At 36.9% G+C, this 17,867-nt stretch overlaps 1 protein-coding gene across 2 annotated transcripts in view; it reads left to right on the top strand.

Annotated features, from left to right (window-relative positions):
- The window catches only part of MBOAT2 (membrane bound O-acyltransferase domain containing 2), a 93,191-nt gene that overhangs the window by 9,061 nt on the left and 66,263 nt on the right, over window positions 1-17,867 (top strand). For both annotated transcript variants that reach the window (XM_027641029.1, XM_027641030.1), the window contains exons 2-3: window positions 6,242-6,387; window positions 9,773-9,850. In XM_027641029.1, coding sequence (XP_027496830.1) covers window positions 6,242-6,387; window positions 9,773-9,850 — 224 coding nt within the window. The remainder of the gene's footprint in view (window positions 1-6,241; window positions 6,388-9,772; window positions 9,851-17,867) is intronic.

Below are 17,867 nucleotides of genomic sequence, written 5' to 3'. Positions count from 1 at the left end.
AACATTTAGAATCTGATGAGTAAGTCCTTTCCACTGCCAATAAATTAATGTGAAGATGAAGTATATTTATACAATGTTAAAAAGCATTTACCAGTGATGTTAATGTTGACTAACACAAATGTTAAAGTATGCACTTCAAGGAAGTGGCTGCTATTAGAAGGCTGTGCTTGGAAGTTTAATCTGAAAAACAGTGTCCCTTTGCTGGATACTGTATAAACACTTAGTAATACTGTCTTTGCTACAAAGAATATACAGCCTTAACACAAATGTCTCCCATCCTGATACAACTCCAAAGTAACCAGTGCTGCTTATCCTCCATTTCTTCACGTTTCACCCATGAAGTAAAGTTGAGACTTCAGGGCAGGAGTGTTAATTAGTTACATTTTCATGATGTAAGACACTCACTATTAATTGAAACGTTCTATGAATTACTCTTAAGTACCTATGCCAGTGTCTCTAAACTCCTGTTCCTGATATTTCTTCCCTGAAGAAAATTAGCAAACAGTTTGATTTTTATCCTTACCATGGAATTGCTTTTTTCAGCTTTACTGCGGAAAATGCTATCTCCCTTCCCCCCCCCCCCCCCCCCTTTAATATCAGTGCAGCAATTTATGGGAAGTAGTTTGAAAATTGACACTGGCTTCAAATAATAGTTATTCTCACTCTGAGTGCTTTGGCATTAGGCAGTTATTGGATAATTGTACAAGTTGTTCCTTTTATACTGGATGAAGGTTAGAAATTGGACAGAAGAATATCCATCAACAGTGCTATCTTATTGCTGTGGAGAAGCATCATCATCATGATGGCTCAGCTTCCCAAACAAAGATTTGTTACAGGCACACTGGTGGCTAAAAAGGCCAATACGAGATAGATGAGTTCGATTGCAAAAGGCACAGCAGAAAGACTCCTTAGGTGGTATACTCTGCAAGGCACGATTCTTTCTGTGTTGTCTTTTCTCCTTGAGAGTGATCCTGCATGCATTCTCAAGAACATCAGCAGTGTTATAGGTGGTGTGTCTCCAGACCTCCCAATTGGAGGCCAGAGTAGACCAGTTATGTTGATCAATATGGCCAAGGCTGAGATGTTGTTTCAGGAATTCCTTGTATCTTTTCTTCAGGGCTCCTCTTTTGTGGCAGCTGGTGGCAAGTTCACCATAAAGCACAATCTTAGGGAGGCGGTGGTTGGTCCTTCATCCTTGAGACGTGTCGTGCCCATCGCAGCTGTGTTCTCATCAACATGGCCTCAATACTTGTGACTGCTGCTTGTTCTAGAACAGATGTATTGGTCACATAATCTGACCAGTGGATGTTTAGGATTGTATGGAGGCAGCATTGATGGAAGCGTTCTAGGAGTCACAGGTGGTGGCGGTAGATGACCCAGGATTCAGATCCATATAAGAGAGTAGACAGCACTATGGCTCTGTAAACACTGATCTTTGTACTTTTCTTCGAGTGTTTATTTCGCCAAACTCTTTTATGGAGTTTTCTGAAAGCACTATATGCCTTTGCTAACCTGTTGTCTAACTCTGTCAATCTTACCATCTGAGGAGATGAGGCTGCCTAGGTAATTAAACTGCTGGACTGATTTGAGTGGAGAAGCATCAGCTTTCTTGTATTATAACCAGCTTTCTGTGAGTGCTTATAGATGTTTTTCATTCCTGTTTTTGTTCCTGTTTTCATTCATATTTTGGTGGAAAAGGTAAAGGGTTTTGACTCAACTTGGAGCAAGAACAAGAAAATAATGATATCTGAGAAACAAGGCAAAACTGATGCTTCATTAGTTATGATAAGGTTTGGCAATTTTTACAAGTATATGTCAACAAACAGGATGTTTGAGGGGGGTTGTGTTTAAAATGGTACTGCTAAAGTAGTCCAGTAGATTTAGAAAAAAATATCAAAACCTCAGCTTTATAATAAGTGCTTCTTAAAGTGTATGTGCGGTGTGTCTTGATCTCCAAACTCTTGAAAGAGCTCTTTTCACAGTGTTTTTGTAGTTCATGTTCTATTTTTTTCTTAAAATGCCTTTTTTTTTTTTTCAATAACTACAGTTCTTGAAAAGTAGAGCTAAAGGTAGAAGAGGAATGCTGCTCAGTGCACCTTGCTCACTAGCCATGTCACATAAAGCAGGAAACATTCGTGATAACTTTGTTTCTGTGGTAGAATGGGGGGCCAAAAGTTACTCTAGACAGGGAGACAAGTAATGCTGACATCTTGCAGCTCAGAAAAGCTGAATTCCATGGAGGAAATGTACCATGGGGTGGCAAAGTGAGGGGAGGTCAGTTGGGGGGGAACTTCTAAATCTCTGTCTGCAGAATTGTCATCTCCACAGGTTCTTGACTGTTGCATATGAAGCATCTTGCATCTTAAAACTGTTATTTTAGGCTCTGCATATGATCAGGTAGGCTTCAGTGCTTCTGCTTATATGATCAGTTAGGCTTCAGTGCTTCTGCTTATATTTGGGTAATCTTTTTTCAAAGCCGAATTCATCAGCAGTAAGAACTAAACTGCCTTCTTACTTTTTTTCAAGAACAACTTAAAAATAATCCCCACAAAACAACAGACAAAAATCCACAGGAAAACACAAACAAAACAACCAAACAAAACCTCCGTATCAGTTTTAATTCATCCAGAGTGTGTTATTGAGGCCACAGGCATTCATTGCAGTTTAACGTTTGAATACTTATTTTTCTTCTGATAGGAGAAAATTTGTTAAAAATGAGAAAATAGAGAAGTACAAAGACAAGATAACTTCCAAAGAGTTTGTGTGGGTCATTGACAGAAGAAAGAGTAAAATGCAACATTCCTGAATCGTCTTTGGTACTTCACCCTCTAAACTGGTTACTTGTGAGGTACTTTATAGTACATATTGTTCTTGGGGTGCCTCTTGGTACCTTGCTACAGCCAGGAAGCAAAACTTTGACACTGTGTTGCTGCTTTTCAGTGGATTGGAGGCTGTGTGGGCCTGTATGATTAACTTGTGCCGTCCAGTTAGGAATTATCTGTATCAGTAAAATTCCCTCTCTGGCTACTTTTCTGAATGAGTTAAATGCCTTCTGTGCTGTGAAGTAGCAGAATTCTGGAGGGCTTGACTGCAGCAGTTAGCTTTTGATATTAAAATATAGCTGATATGAAGAGGAAGCTTAGTCTAAAATCTGAACTGGTGGGTAAAATTTACCTATATTAAAATTAGTTTTGCAGAAGAAATAAACTTTTCTTCTATATTTCTTTTTATTGTGGACTTAAATTTCTTTATTGGTTTGTTAAAGATGCTGCCTGTGTTTTCAAGTTGGAGATTTCTAGCTGTTCGAATCAAATGTTATGTTAAAACTTCCTCTTGATGGTGAAAATCCTTGAGGCAGTAGGTGACCTTTTTCTTTTTTTTTTTTTTTTTGTTTATGTGAAGAATTGATCCCTTAAACACTTTTTTTCTAAGCAATAACTTTGTTTTTACAAAAGCATGTCATAACTTACATTTATTTTTTTTAAATACTAAAGTAAATGTGTTTAGAAGTTTTCTTTTAAACTTTCTATTGACTTTTGCAGAGATCACAAATGGAAAATTTCTTGTGTAGATACTTAATGCAGTTAATGATATAATGGATTTGTGTTTTATGTAGCTGCTCCAGATGCTGAAACTGGGAATTTTTGTTCATGTTTTACTGTTACATCTGGCATGAACAGTGCCTGTTGACTGCCCTGGCTGTACAACTGGTTTTGAACAAAAATAGTGGATTTAATTTTGAAATTGCTTGGCTACACACAGCAGGTTTTGTAATAGCTTAGTGTGTCTAACACGCACTTACATTATTCATTGCTGAATAACTAGTGCTGATAACTTACATTATAATTGCATGTTTTTTATTCTTACGTGCACCTAACTTTCCATTACACATTGCTCTCTCTGTATGACTTTGAGGTGCTACTTTTGTAGGCTGAGCTGTTGATGTCTTGAACCTGAAGAGGTAAAAAATTCTGGTCTTGTTCTCTTGTATATATGCTAAATTATAACTGCTCAGGGTGAAACTTATCATTCCATGGATTTACATCAGACTTTTTTTTTCCCCACGGAAATCTTACCTTTAAGGAATTGACATCCCTGGAAGTTTGCTTGTGGGGCTGGTCTACGAGTCCAAGCACTTCTACCCTTTGTCATGGTAACAGTAGGAGCCAGGTGATGACTTCTCTTCTCCCTTGGGTCTTGCCAGCTTGCTTTTAGTGGTAATCTGAAGAAGGACATCATGTGATACCAGCTGGTAAATTATCTGTAATGCATCCAAAGCACTGATGTCTGGAAATTCAGAAAAACTAGCAATGCAAAGTTGTCAACTTAAGGGCGGGTACTCAGGCCCATTTCTTCCCTCTGTCTCTTTACCCCAGCTTCACTGCATATCTGTGAATATTCAATTTTCTTCTCTGTCTCCTTTTCCCTTTTAGGATGTCTAGGGTGAGAGTTCTCTGGCTCAGAAATGTGCTTTGTGATATACATAGAGTAATTTCTGTAATAAATATTCATAGAAATGTTGATACTGAATTAATAATTAATTTTTTTAATTTTGCTTTCTTGCCCTCTTTTCTAAAACATTATCAGTTTGTTTCCCTTTCAGTGGTTCATTTAACTTGACTTTTTTGTATGAAACTTTTCCACTAAGTCCATAGAATCATCTTGAGTTATAAACATCATTCTGTTTCATTTGCATCATTGCTTATAAAGGAGAGAAAACAGGTCAAGTTATGCCCTGAAAGAATATCTCCTCATTTATTTAGGATTTTTCAAATACTGTTAAAAGCATAATAGAAATGTAGGAGTAAGAGAATGGATGGCAAACTGTACATGACAGTTTAGTTTAGGGAACTGCTCGTATTAAGACGAGCAGCCCTGCTTTTGAGTCTCTTTCCCTACTAGCACTTAATGCTTTTGTAGCTTGTTATTACAGAAGGTTTTGGATTGGCTCAGAAAAAGGAAAATTATCCTTGGATTTGGAAATGGGGAATCTGCAATTATTACAAAGATGAGAGTTCTGTAGTCATTGGTGTTACTTAATTTCTACTTTAAATATAACCCTGTTGGTATACTCTCACCTTTACCTGTTACAGCCTGAAACGTGGTTGAAAAATGATAAAGAAATGGACTAGCTGAATTATAGTACAAGTGTGCTACAATTGCTGCAAACACCAATATTAGGCCTGCTGTCATGACCATAAAACCAGTATTGTCATTGTACTCTGTGGTGTTAAGATTAAATGTATATTTCAGTTAAGTCACATCTAAGAGCCTAAAACACTGTTGTGTGGAGGACCGGTCAAGCATGCAGTGTGTGCAAGTTTCATGTATTGAAGTGCTTATGACCTGAAGCAGTGGTCCCTCAGCTGTTGCTTGTGATGACTTGGGATGCTTGGGAAAATTGTTAGGCAGTTTTCTATGCAAGAAAAAAAATCTTAAGAGTGAGAAATGTTATTTTCTAAATAAAGGGATTTATCCAGGTTTTTGTAGCTTAAGCCACTTTTGGTAATGGTTGCTGTATTTGAGGAATTTATTTCTTTATCATGCCTTTACTGTTAATTTTTTTTCAGGCCACACTCAGAATGATTCTTCTTACTTAGTGGCTTAGTTTTTTTCAATCCCACTTTTGCTTTCAGTGCCCTAATACCTTTAAATATTTAATATACAAGAAATATTCTATCTTCTAGAATAAATGACCTGAAGGGAAGAGGAATTTCTGAAACTATCCTACTTGAATCTACAAGAAGAAAATCCAGTGTGCAACCAAGCTGTTTATCTGATTACATACCACTGAAGTGCACTCCACTGAGCCCTGCTTCTGCACAGGCCACTGTAGTGATCTGACGGTGATTTCTGGAGCTGATATGTAATTCCGAGTCATGCTCACTTTGAAAAAAAAACAAATAAAAACCCAACCCAGATCTTCACGTTGCTGGAAGAGTAGAAATGATTTCATGGTTAATAGAGTGGTTTGGTATTTAGAAAATTTACAGGAAAATACAGAATTTTTTTCTTGATTTATGCACAGATACATCTTTTCCTCTGAACTGCTCAGGGGACACTTTTTTATTGTGCCTTAGCAGGTGAAGGGCTCATGGGAGAAGCTCATTTAGGCTGACATGCTGGGGGAAGAACCATGGCAGAGCAAAATGTTCTGCAGATTGCTAAAAATGTGTGGATATTTCTGTTAATTTTTAATACACATTTGTGTGAGAACTTGTTTCTTTTCTTTTTTATACAGGTCAACTTCGTAGTGTGCCAACTGTTTGCCTTGCTTGCGGCTATTTGGTTTCGAACATACCTTCATTCAAGCAAAACTAGCCCATTTATAAGACATGTTGTTGCAACCCTCTTGGGCCTTTATCTTGCACTTTTTTGTTTTGGATGGTAAGTTGCACTTAAATTCATTTTTCAGGAACTTGTAGAATTTTGTTTCTGTGTTTCAAAGAACCTTATTATCTAATTCTGTGGTTTTTTTAGCTGCTGTAAATGTACAGAAGTTAACTCAAATTTTCTGATGAGGTGCACAAATTTTGAAAGATCTTCATTTGCAAATTGGTAACTACCATACTGTCTACCTGTGCTTTTGGGCGGATGAAGCAGGTAGCAGGTGCAGTTTGTTTAACTTGTGCTGCTTTTTCCTGTAAACTTTCTGGAGAAGTATTCTCTTAAGGCATAGCACTGGTGTGATGACTAAGATAATTTCCCATAAATACTCAGCACATGAGAAATTGCTGTGTCTTTTTCTGAATATTGAATATAATCAGACTTTTTGTAGGAAGAGTGGCCAGAACCATGGTACTGATGATACTCCTAGTAGTATAAAACACCTGGAAATGACCTGGCCTCAATTTCTGTGTGTTTTGTGCCTTTTTTTTTTTTCTTTAATGTTTTGGAGGAAAGATGTGGTTCTCTTTCAAACACAAGTTTTGTGTGTCTGCTGTTTGCATATCTTGATCTTTTCAGTATTATAAGCCAGAATGTTAGTAGAGCTAGAAAAGGGTATCAGTTTAGTTTTGTGAATATTTTTTCCTTCAAAAATAGCTTACTAAGTGGCTTGCATTTTCCCAAGATAGCTTAAGATTAATTAAGTGCCAGTTTCCTTTTATTGCATTGTAAACAAAGTGCTTACTTGGCTTTAAGTGTATAGAAGACTCATTTATGTTGGCTATTATGGAGTGTTACTGAACTATGGGGAATTAATCAAGCTGTTGTGCAGATGGGAAGATGCACATATTCTGCACATACAGAGTATTGGCCTCTATTGGCATGTTGCAGAGACCTCTTAACATTAGTTGATATGTATTACTTTTAATTTCAGGACAAGAAATCAGTAACCTTTATTATTTAGATTCACATGTGCAATTTACTTTTATATAAAATTTTACAACTCCCATCCATTTCTTAAACATTTGGCCGCAGTATTGTGCTTTGAGAGAGCAATCTGATGTCAAAGACTTCCAGTATTAGCACCAAATGAGGAGGATGATATGGGAGATAGGTGCTATCATGTGTGGTTTTTTTGAGAGGTGTATAAGCTTTATGTAACCATAGCTTTAGAAGCAGAAATCATTAATTGTAACTTGTAATTAGAAAGTGTTATCAATATATTTGTATGTGAAATTTGGGTATGGGAGATTTTGGAAAGAAACAACCTCCACCCCCAACAGACATAAATAAATTTTTGTGGAAGCCTCTCATTGGGAATATACCCTGGAAAAGAAATAAGAGATAAATTTTATGCCATAGTAGAAATCCAGATTATTCTAGTTTGGTTTGGATCATACTTAGAGCTAGTATTTTAGCAATGAATTTCTATTTTGCAATCATGACGCTAAAAGCTTTTTAAAAACCTTGAAAAGAAAGAACATAATTTGAGATGTTAAAAGTATACATTCTTTAAAAAACTGGTATCTGTGTTGTGCTGTGTGCTTTTTCCTATTATTTAAGTACATATTGTATGAGCAGGTTTTTTGAGGGTTTTGTTTTGTTTGGTTCCCCTCCCCAAGGAATCAAGTTTACATACAGGTTACAAGCCTGTGCTGTACCTTCAGTGACACTTTGATTGTGCCATAATGTGTGTTATAACACATATATAACAAAAAAGAAACTGTTACTAGAAACACTATATAAGAAAACAGTAACTGTAGATTTGCAGATAAGATCATGCAAACCTAAATGTGGGAAATAGTTTTGAATCTGCACCCTTTTAAGGATATTTATTAGTAGCTATATTGTCATCTTCAGTTTCAAGTGTGTTAGTTCTCAGTTGCCTTTGTAGTACTTGTGATGGGGGTGTAGGAGAGGAAGAGAAGGAATAATTCCCTTGACGTAATAGCAAATAGCATAAAGGAACCAGAATACCCTTTGTATATGGTTAAAATTTACTGCTACATGTGGTATTTCAATATATCCCCTTTGATGTTTGAATCAAAGATCAATCATATTGCTATTGTTAACAACTCTGAAAGAGAAATGTTTTCAGTGACTGCAATCCTAATATGACACTCCATGTCAATCCACACTTTTAGGCTTTGGTATCTTGTTCTCCTTTCTCTGTACAAGAAGGAAATTCTTAAACTTACATTTTTGTCATTTTACTAATGCCTGTCTTTGCTACACAGTATTGCTAATATGTGGCTGATAAGAAAAGAAAGTGAATACTTTTTGAATTGGCAATTGCTATACTAAATGTGTAGTTGAATTTCAGGTAGTCCTTTCTTAGATGAGGCTAGCTGCTGGTGAAGCATGGGAGCGCATGCATATTGGACCTTCCATAAAAAGTAAAGATTTTCAAGGTCAATTTGTGTCCAAGTGATTGGTTTTCCCTCAGTTCATCATGTGTACACTCTGTAGGATTTTAGTTGGATAGAACTGAGTTTCTTGTTGAAAGTCTTTGAAGTCATTTCATTGTGAGTAGAAGAGTTAAATTAGGAAATAGCTAGTGATAAGTTGAAAGAAAACAGTATCACTGTAACAAAATAATGACAGCTTTTTATGGGGAAAAAATTCCAAAATTAGATCAATGCGTCACTTGAGCACATGTGAGTGTGCTACCGAGGCAGTTATAGTACAAGAGTGAAAAAGACTCAACTTACTGAGAATCAGTTCTTTTCCCCAACCACTGGCACTGCTTTGCTACCAGTGCTCTGTAGCTTACTGAAGTATAACTCCTTGGAAAAACAAACCCCCAAAGCAATGGGGTTGTGATAGCTGTGGAAAAGAAATAAGAAGAGATTGGAGCACCTTAATGAAAAAAATCTGTGGGTTGTTACTGTGTGGGGTTTTTTTGTTTGTGTTTTTGAGACTGTCATCACTGGTATGCCTTTTATTAGTTATTGACAACCCAGGACAAAGAGACTGGCTGGACATGGTCACCATTTCTGTTGACTCGGAAATCTTACCATATGCTGATATTGTGGCTACTAAGACACTGTGGGCCTTATCTGAGCCTATTGTTGTTAATGGGTAAAAAGATGCATATGGAAATTAAACCAGAAAACTTTCATGTTATTTACACAGGAAATAATGCCAAGTGGAAGTATTATGACACACATTTTCTGTGTTTTAAGGATTATCAACATTAACTATATGCTTGTTTATGAGCTGAAGCATTCTAGCTAAGTCTGTAGTTTTTGTTCATTGCTGCTGTCTGTGCTATGCTAAAGGGAGATTAAACTTTGAACCTCTTTAATTTCACATTAAATAAATGCATGCAGTTTATTACCTTTAAAGAAAACACTGTAAGGGTGCTTGTTTTTTTTTCCCCTAGGTATGCCTTACATTTTGTTATACAAAGTGGAATTTCCTACTATATCATGATCGTAATAGGAGTGGAAAATATGCACAAGTAAGTTTCCATTCTAAAATTTTTTTTTTTTTTTGCATTTACAAGAATGCGACTGCTTAAGAGTTCCTTGGTAATGGTGCACATGTGCCATACTTCTAGTTGTATCATAACATTACAGTATTAGAATTCTACTAACCATGGCTTTATTTCCAGGGGAGAAGATGGCTTATTTGGGAGTTTTTGCCAGCTTTTTGGAATATCTAAAGCTTGTTACAGATGTTCATAACCCACTGAGACTTCTTTTGTGTTCTACGCATTCCAATTTTTTTTGTCATTACTTAAACCTAGATGTTTTCAGGTGTCTCACAAACGAGTTAACTATACAAATGTAATTTGATAACAGCCAATGATAGTAGAAGGAAGATGTCTGAAGAGAAGAGAATGTATGTGAGAAATTTTGGTACTAATTGTTTGTCTTCTTTTTTTTCTTTTTTTCTTTTTAATAACACAGTGTGAATGCTGTCTTAAGGAAAGAATATGCTTGTAAAATACATAGGGCATTATTTGAAGTTTGCTTGAACACATGGTTAGATTAACAGAATCTGAATGCATATAGAATAACTCTTTGTGCTGGTTTAAAGGTAAACCGGCAGGGGAAATGAACCCAACTCAAAAGAGAGATTATAAGCCAGAATAACAATTTAATAAAATAATACAATAAGTATGATTATGCAGACAAACAATTGGTTTTAACCCACAAAACTCGAATGTATAACCCAGGACCCTGGGGCATGAACAGAGTGGTGTTCGTTGGCCCCCCTGAGTCCAAAGTAAAAGGAGAGGGGAAAACCTGTTGGTGAGGGTGGTGGTTGCAGTCCGGTTGAGGGTGGTGGTTGCAGTCTGGTCAAGAGTGGTGGTTGCAGTCCTCCTCTGGATCCCACGAGCGGTTAAAAAAGTTCCAAGGCTCCAAGATTATATATCCTCCAGTTCAGGCAGGAATGCCCAGTACCTCCCTCAGGCCCGGGAGTTCCACAATGGGTGTGAGGACAGGGGGCACCCTCCTATCTCGCAGGCCTCTTAACACCCAGTTTATAGCCTGAGGAGTCAGGTTGCTCTGGGCAGAGGGTGTAAATAGTCTATTGATAACAGTTTCTGGGAAATGGCATGGAAGGCTATAGAATACACAGTTTTGGGTTACACCCATACAATAATGAACTGGTCCCAGCTGTTCTAACTAGGACACACTCGTTTCTCTTTTTAAATCATTCTTAAAAGCAGGGAAGACATTTATTTTATTACTGTATGCGTATGTTTTACTATTCCGCTAGCCTAGAGATCAGAACTAAATTAGGTTCCCACTGTGTTAATTCCTGCATAAATGTTTAGTAAAATAGCAAATTCTTGCTTGAATAGATTCCTGAAGTATGTGAGATAGTTAGGAAAGACTCTGGTAAAAGAAATAAAGAGGAGAATTGCTTTGCACAGAAAGCACAAAGCCAGGGTGGCCTTAGTTCATGATCCTACCTATTAGAGCACTCCGCTGCTTTATACTGTGATTCTGAATATAATTATATTGTCTTCTGAAATATCCCATATTAGGCTCTTGAGGATTTTCAAAGCCTGACATATTTGAACTACTGCAGATGTGAGAGATCCTCACTTGGTTGGACAGCCGGTTTCTATACAAATTGTTTATTTGATTAGGGGTGTTTATAAAGCAACTTGTTCAGGTCAATTTCTCTTTAGACATTCAGCAATGTGTGCTATAACTTAAATAACTTAATATTTTAAAAGACATTATTAATATGGTTAAATGCAGAATAGGGAGGTACCAGTCAGGAATACTTTGGTTTTTATCATAACAAGTTACATAGGTTTCTCATAAAAATAAATCCAGTGGTTTACATTCCTCATGGTGAGAGGCAGGTAGGCATGTGTGTATTTAACACTGCTGCGTTGGAGCAAGGGAACTCTAATTCCTGATGCTCCTAATTCACACCAGTTGATTTAACTGCATGGCCTGATCTGCTGAAATGTTTACTGTGTTATACACAACTGTTACTCTGCAGCTGGGAGGGAAAACCTAGATTTGTCTACCTGGCTTATGTTGCTGTATCACCTTATGAATTAATGCACCGTTGTATAAAACTAAAAAACGCTTCTTTCAGTGGAGGAAAAAAAATGTAACAAAGTCATTTGTTACTTCAAGTTGTGGACAGTGTTTGCACACTGTATGGGAAGCTCCAGGAGCCATTTCTAATAGGTGATACAGGCAAAACTACAAGGTTTGCTCCTTCCATTGCCAGAGTATCCCAGAAGGGATAATGCCTGTACCTTTTACTAAAGGAAAGCACCACATACTCTTAATTTTCTGTTATGAAAATGCCCTTACAGCTTTCTGTTTGGCAGTCTGAACAGAAACTGATGTGAATAACTCCTGTCCCCACCTGAGTGTTTGTCTTCAGGCTACAAGTGTGTCTCATGGAGCCCGGGGAGGTGGAAGGTTAAGTGCTGTATAGTAGAGTGCAGCTGCTGCCACCTGGCCTCAGGAGAGGACCCTGTCAATGTGTTAATGGGAGATGTGTGTATACATACAGCTAATTGTAGCACATGGATATACCTGCATAACCCAAGGTTTCTGTACTGTAGAGGGGCCCTTTGGCTGGCAGTCATAGTTAGAGGTTACCTGTCTTGTTCATGAGCAACTTAACCTTAGAGTCTATAGAACATCAAATACCTATATGTGGTGTAAATATGAATTCAGGTGACTTTTGTACTGGAAGAGCACTTGTGTATTGTACAAAATATTATTGCCAATTATCTAAATTCAATCACTGTTATTCTGCAGCTGGGAGGGGAAGACCTAGATTTGACTACCTGAGGGAAAGAAGTTTCCCTCTTCTTTTCCCTGCCCTGCTTGCTGTCCTGCAGATTTCACGAGGGTATGAATGGGAAAGGCACTATTCCTCTCCTTCCTGCTTTCCCTACCCTCTAATATAGCTCCTCAGTCTCTTCAGCCTCTCTAAAAATTGCTTAAACAAATAAGAGACAACTAAATTTCTTAGACTGCTATCAGTTCAGTTGCTGTGTGCTGGCTTTCCTTACCCTTCAGAGCAAGGAGATTTTTTTGTAAGCTTCCACGTTCTCCGAAGCACTTTCATGTTTAATACTGTTACTCCTCTAAACCTTTGTTTCTTTCTTAATGTACTGCCACTGGATTCTAAAAATGTCTCTACTATGAAGTTCATACCTTTGTGGTTTTCCTGAGGGAACCGGCTCTTGTGCAACTCTTGCATCTAGGTTGGTCTTGACATACATGGTGTGTTGAAGATGAAAGCCTTAATTGAACAACAGTATAGGGAGGGGAAAAACAAAAGGTAAAACCTGAGGTGTGGGATATGAAGAACATATTAAAAAGGAAGGAAGCTTTATATTTTAAATTTTAACAATTTTTAGAATTAAGTTAATTAGCAAAAAGTGAGTTATCTGAGACTTGGATGTAACTAAAATTGATCCATTATTTTTATACTTAAGTCTTATTTAAATCATAGTACTTTGAATGAAAGGTGGAGTTATCACACTAGTTTGCCTGAATGGTTCAAAAGCTTTTGTCTTTTAATTTGGGACTAAGCTATCTTAATATTTGTTTGGTGCTCTCATGGCTCACTTAATTGTGAAACTGAAAAATATATTTAAAAAAAGTTCTCAGTTCCAATGAATTTGCACTTGGTAATCAATGTAGTACTAATATTTATCTTTTTCTTAGAAATTCTTCTGTTTCTTCTATGATTATGAAATTGCTGTTTGTCTTAAAAGACAAAACCACAAATACCACAAGGTTCTTTTTCCTTAAACCTTTGGCTGCTGTTAGCTAAGACCTATGGGAGCAGTGCTTGTGCAGGTGATCTGATGACAAGGTTTTAAGGTTTCTAGGTAACTCTTTCTCTTCTGACTTTATTGTTCATTTTATGGTTAGTAAATAATGTTCCTCAGCCTGTGGGCAGAGGGGGGTTAATTATAGGGCTCAGAGGTTCTTCACTGAAGTCTGTAGTTTTCTCAGTGACTTCACTGACAAAATATGGAAGTCCTAGCTGTGTTAGTGTAGAAAATAGATTTGGTTTTTAAAAATTATTACTGTTACAATGTTTATTTAAATTTCTTAAATATGCTAATGTAAAATCAATTGATATACTTGCTATTCCTATCTGATACCTTCTGTGTTATGCTTAAAGTTGCAGGATGATACTTGTTCCAGAAGTCTAGAGTTGAACTGCTAAGACTTAAGTGATTTATTTTTTTTTAATGCCAGAAATAACCTCCTTAACTGTTTTGTGGCATATACAAGTTGTGAAAAGTAAATTAATGAAGAACCCGGAAACCCAAGATAATGAATAGCAGTAAATACATAATGAGCTGACATGTGTGTGCCACAAAGGGCCACAAAGATTATGAGAGTGGAGCATCTCTCCTGTGAGGAAAGACTGATAGAACTGAGACTGTTCAGCCTGGGGAAAAGGGGGGGATCTTAGCAACATATTTGAATACCTGGAGAGAGGAAGCCACACTCTCAGTGGTGCCTGGACCAGAGGCAACAGGCACAAACTGAAACACAACGCTGTCTGAACATCAGGAAACACTTGTTTACTGAGAGAGGTTGTAGTCTCCCTGCTTAGAGACATTCAAAAGCTGCCTGGGCGTAGTCCTGGGTAGCTGGCACTGGGTGGCCCTGCTTGGGCAGAGAGGTTGGACCTGATGACCTCCAAAGGTCCCTGCCAGCCTCAGCTGTTCTGTGGTTCTATTTTGGTTTGATAGATGTACAATTCTTTGTACTGTACCTATGCCCATGTATGTGAGCTGTTTGAATATGGTAATGTAAATAGATATTTGAATAAGCAAACCAAACTTTTGTTTTAACTGATCTGGTCTCTGTGGAGATACTTTCCTTGGGATTTGGCAGTGTTAGTCCTCAGTAAGTTCTCTTAGCCTCCTAGCCAGAGCCAGGACTGAACAATGCCTTGATTTGGCAAAGGAGGTGTGGAAGAGATTTGATGATTTTTGGTTTAGAAATCTCGGATTAAAGTCTTGATCATCTGAGTGAACTAATTTACTTGATGTGTTAATTGTGACACTTAATTTGTCAGTCATGTGTTTAATAATGCTGAATGTCATGATTTTTCTGGTGCTTACCCAGAGATCAGACTTTAGTATTCTGAAGATCATGAGTGGAAGCACTGACTAGCACCATGCAGTGATTCTCTGGATGCTGGAGATTTGATCACTACAAAAATAGCTACGTAAATGGATGACTGTCTTCAATGACTTTAAAAGTGCGCACTTGTTGAAGTAAGCAGCTGTGAAGGAATTTCCTAGTAATCCTTATGAATTTCTCCTGAAAGTATTTTTTTTAAGTAGCTACCCACCAGTAGTTCATCCACTTTGATAACTTCCTGTAGCTCTCCTGGCTGTGCCTGAATAGAACCCAGTGCATGCCTTAAAGCAATAAAAGTATAAGTTGAAAAATAACTTGATATATTATCCTTCTTAAAATTGGAATGTTTCAATGGAAAGGCCTTTATTGAGCATATTTTTTTGTAATTACAGAAATGGAGTGAAAAGAGAACTAGAATTTTCTTACCTTTACTGCCTATCACTTTTTGCTGCACTTTTAAATAAAGATTAAATATATTTATTTAATCTTTGGGGTATGTGTTCCCATGTATGTATAGGGAGAAAGAAGGAAGGACAGGAGTGATGTAGTGTCTGCAGCATTGTCAAGGTTGATGTTTAAATATAGAGCCTAATAAAGATAATAAACAACAGTGCAAAGGCATTTTTGAAGTTTTGTGGCTGTTTCAGTTGATTTAGTACAGAAGGGGGGCATATTCTGCCTAAATGCAACTAGAAAAGAAATATGATCATATACTTAGTATTTCCAGAGAGAAGATTTAAAATCAGTTTGTCTTTTAAATCCCTGTCCTCTGCTCCCTTTTCTTAATTTTTATTTATTTTTTCAATTTTATTTTTTTTTACTTGATTACTGATGTTACTCAAAAGAACAGAGTTCTCGGGAGAGCAGGGACTTTAAACAATGCCATTGGCATGTAAAATCTTTTATCACACTTGAAAAAACCTCAGGTGAAAAAGTTTATAGACTTCTGTTTTGTGAAGTAACTATACCTTATTGAGTATTGATCTTTACCTGAAAGAGGGTTCTCTTACTTCCCTAAACTGATAGGTAGTTTTTTTCACACTGTGTATTTCATTTCTATAAGCATATAGAGGACAACCCCTTCTTGAAAGAAAGCAGTAGTTTAAAATGCCTGGGTGTGTTAGAAATCTATTGGGACAGAGTAGCTATTGCTTGCATAAATCTTTTTTTTTAATCTTTTTGCTCAAAGTGAAGCTGAGCACAATCAGTCAAGCAAAAGAAAATTGATAGAGTAAAGCCATGTTTTCTGGGCTTTGTATTTGGTAATCTCTGAAAGCTGTACCATCTATACAGATACTTCTTCAAGGCACATTACTCTGCCTGTCACACTGCCAAGCAACTTGACTGGTAGCAAATGAGCTCTGAGTCATGGTATCATTGCTGCATGGTTTATTACCTCAACAAACTATTGATGTCAAATAAATCAGACTCCCTACAAAATGAAGTGACAGAATAAATTGTACCTAGGAGAGTTCAGTGAAAGCTGTGTTCTTCTTCAGCTCTTGGCAAAGACTACTGCTAATAAGAGTTGATTAAAAATTCTGGTTGCATGGCATTGACTGAATTTAACCAGTAGCATTTAAGGTAGAGAGATTACATGCAAGGATTCTGTGTCTTATAGTCAATTTTCTTCACTAGGAGCATGCTTCTGCATGTTTTTTTTATGCTTTGTTGAAAAATCTTGTATTTGAGGCTAATTTCACTTGAATAATTATGACAAATTCAGCAAACAATGATTTCATTGTCCTTAATGGAACTGTTGACTGTAAATTATGCAAGTCAGTTTTGCCTGCAGAACTGCAAGTGGTGGTGTACAAAGTGTCTGGGTTGGATCTAAAAGATGATGACCCTTGATGGCAATGCACAACAAAATGCAAAAATTCTCATGGTGTTTTGTTTCTTTTAAGGGAAGGTGGATGTAAATAAAAAGCATTGATAGTTTTAAAAATACAAATACCTTCATTTTAAAATGCAGTGTCTCAATTAAAAATATTAGTAAGTTTCATGTAGCTTTTCAAGCTGATTGGTTTTGTAGATCAAGTGTCTTTAATGGAAGTTAAAGATGAGACCACAGAATCACAGAACAGTTGAGGAGGGAAGTGTTTCTCACTCCAACCCCGCCTGTTCAAAGCAGGATCAACTGGAGCAGATTGCCCTATGAAACCCAAGTCTTCCTTAATAGTAACATGATCCTGGATAGTTCCAGTTGTCATAAGCATGCTAGCCATTTCTTTTTTGTGTCTTGCTTCAATGTCTATTATAGCTTAAAATTGATTTGAGGTGACTTCATGTAGCTTAGCCTTCTCATATGATCCGGACCTGCACAAAACCTTTTTATTCTTTAATTTCCCCCACCCCATAACTCTACGGATTTGGCATTATTAACTTAAATTTATTAGGTTCATTTCAATTTAAAGTGAAATAAACCAGCTATAATTGAGACAGTTAATTTGGTAGGAGACCATGTTAGGCAACAAGTAGTCTTTCTATTCTTTATAAGATGTAGTATCAGTAGTAAAAAGGGGAGTGAGGGAAAAACACCTAAACCAAAGACTATGCCAAGAGAAAGTACAAAAGTCTTGTGTCTCTAAATCAATAGAAACGGGTGGAAGCCAGTCTGAGTAATAAAGAAATATCGAAGGGAGTATTTGACACTACAAGTTTGGTTTTACTTTCAATTCACTTTTCAGTGTTTTCAAAGACAAATGTTTTTCTGGTGTTCAAACATAAATTCATTCTTCTATACAATGAGAAGATATACAACTGATTTACTTACTCTCTTCAGTATGGATGAATTGCTTATGAATTGGCTATGTGCAAGAAATCCTACTTCCTTATATATCTGTTGGCATAGTTTTTAACTGGGAA

This window comes from Corapipo altera, unplaced genomic scaffold (assembly GCF_003945725.1).
Source record: "Corapipo altera isolate COAL_440 unplaced genomic scaffold, ASM394572v1 46, whole genome shotgun sequence".
Lineage (NCBI taxonomy): Eukaryota > Metazoa > Chordata > Aves > Passeriformes > Pipridae > Corapipo > Corapipo altera.
The sequence above is the reverse complement of the archived record's forward strand: the minus strand, read 5'-3'. Positions and strand labels throughout refer to the sequence as shown.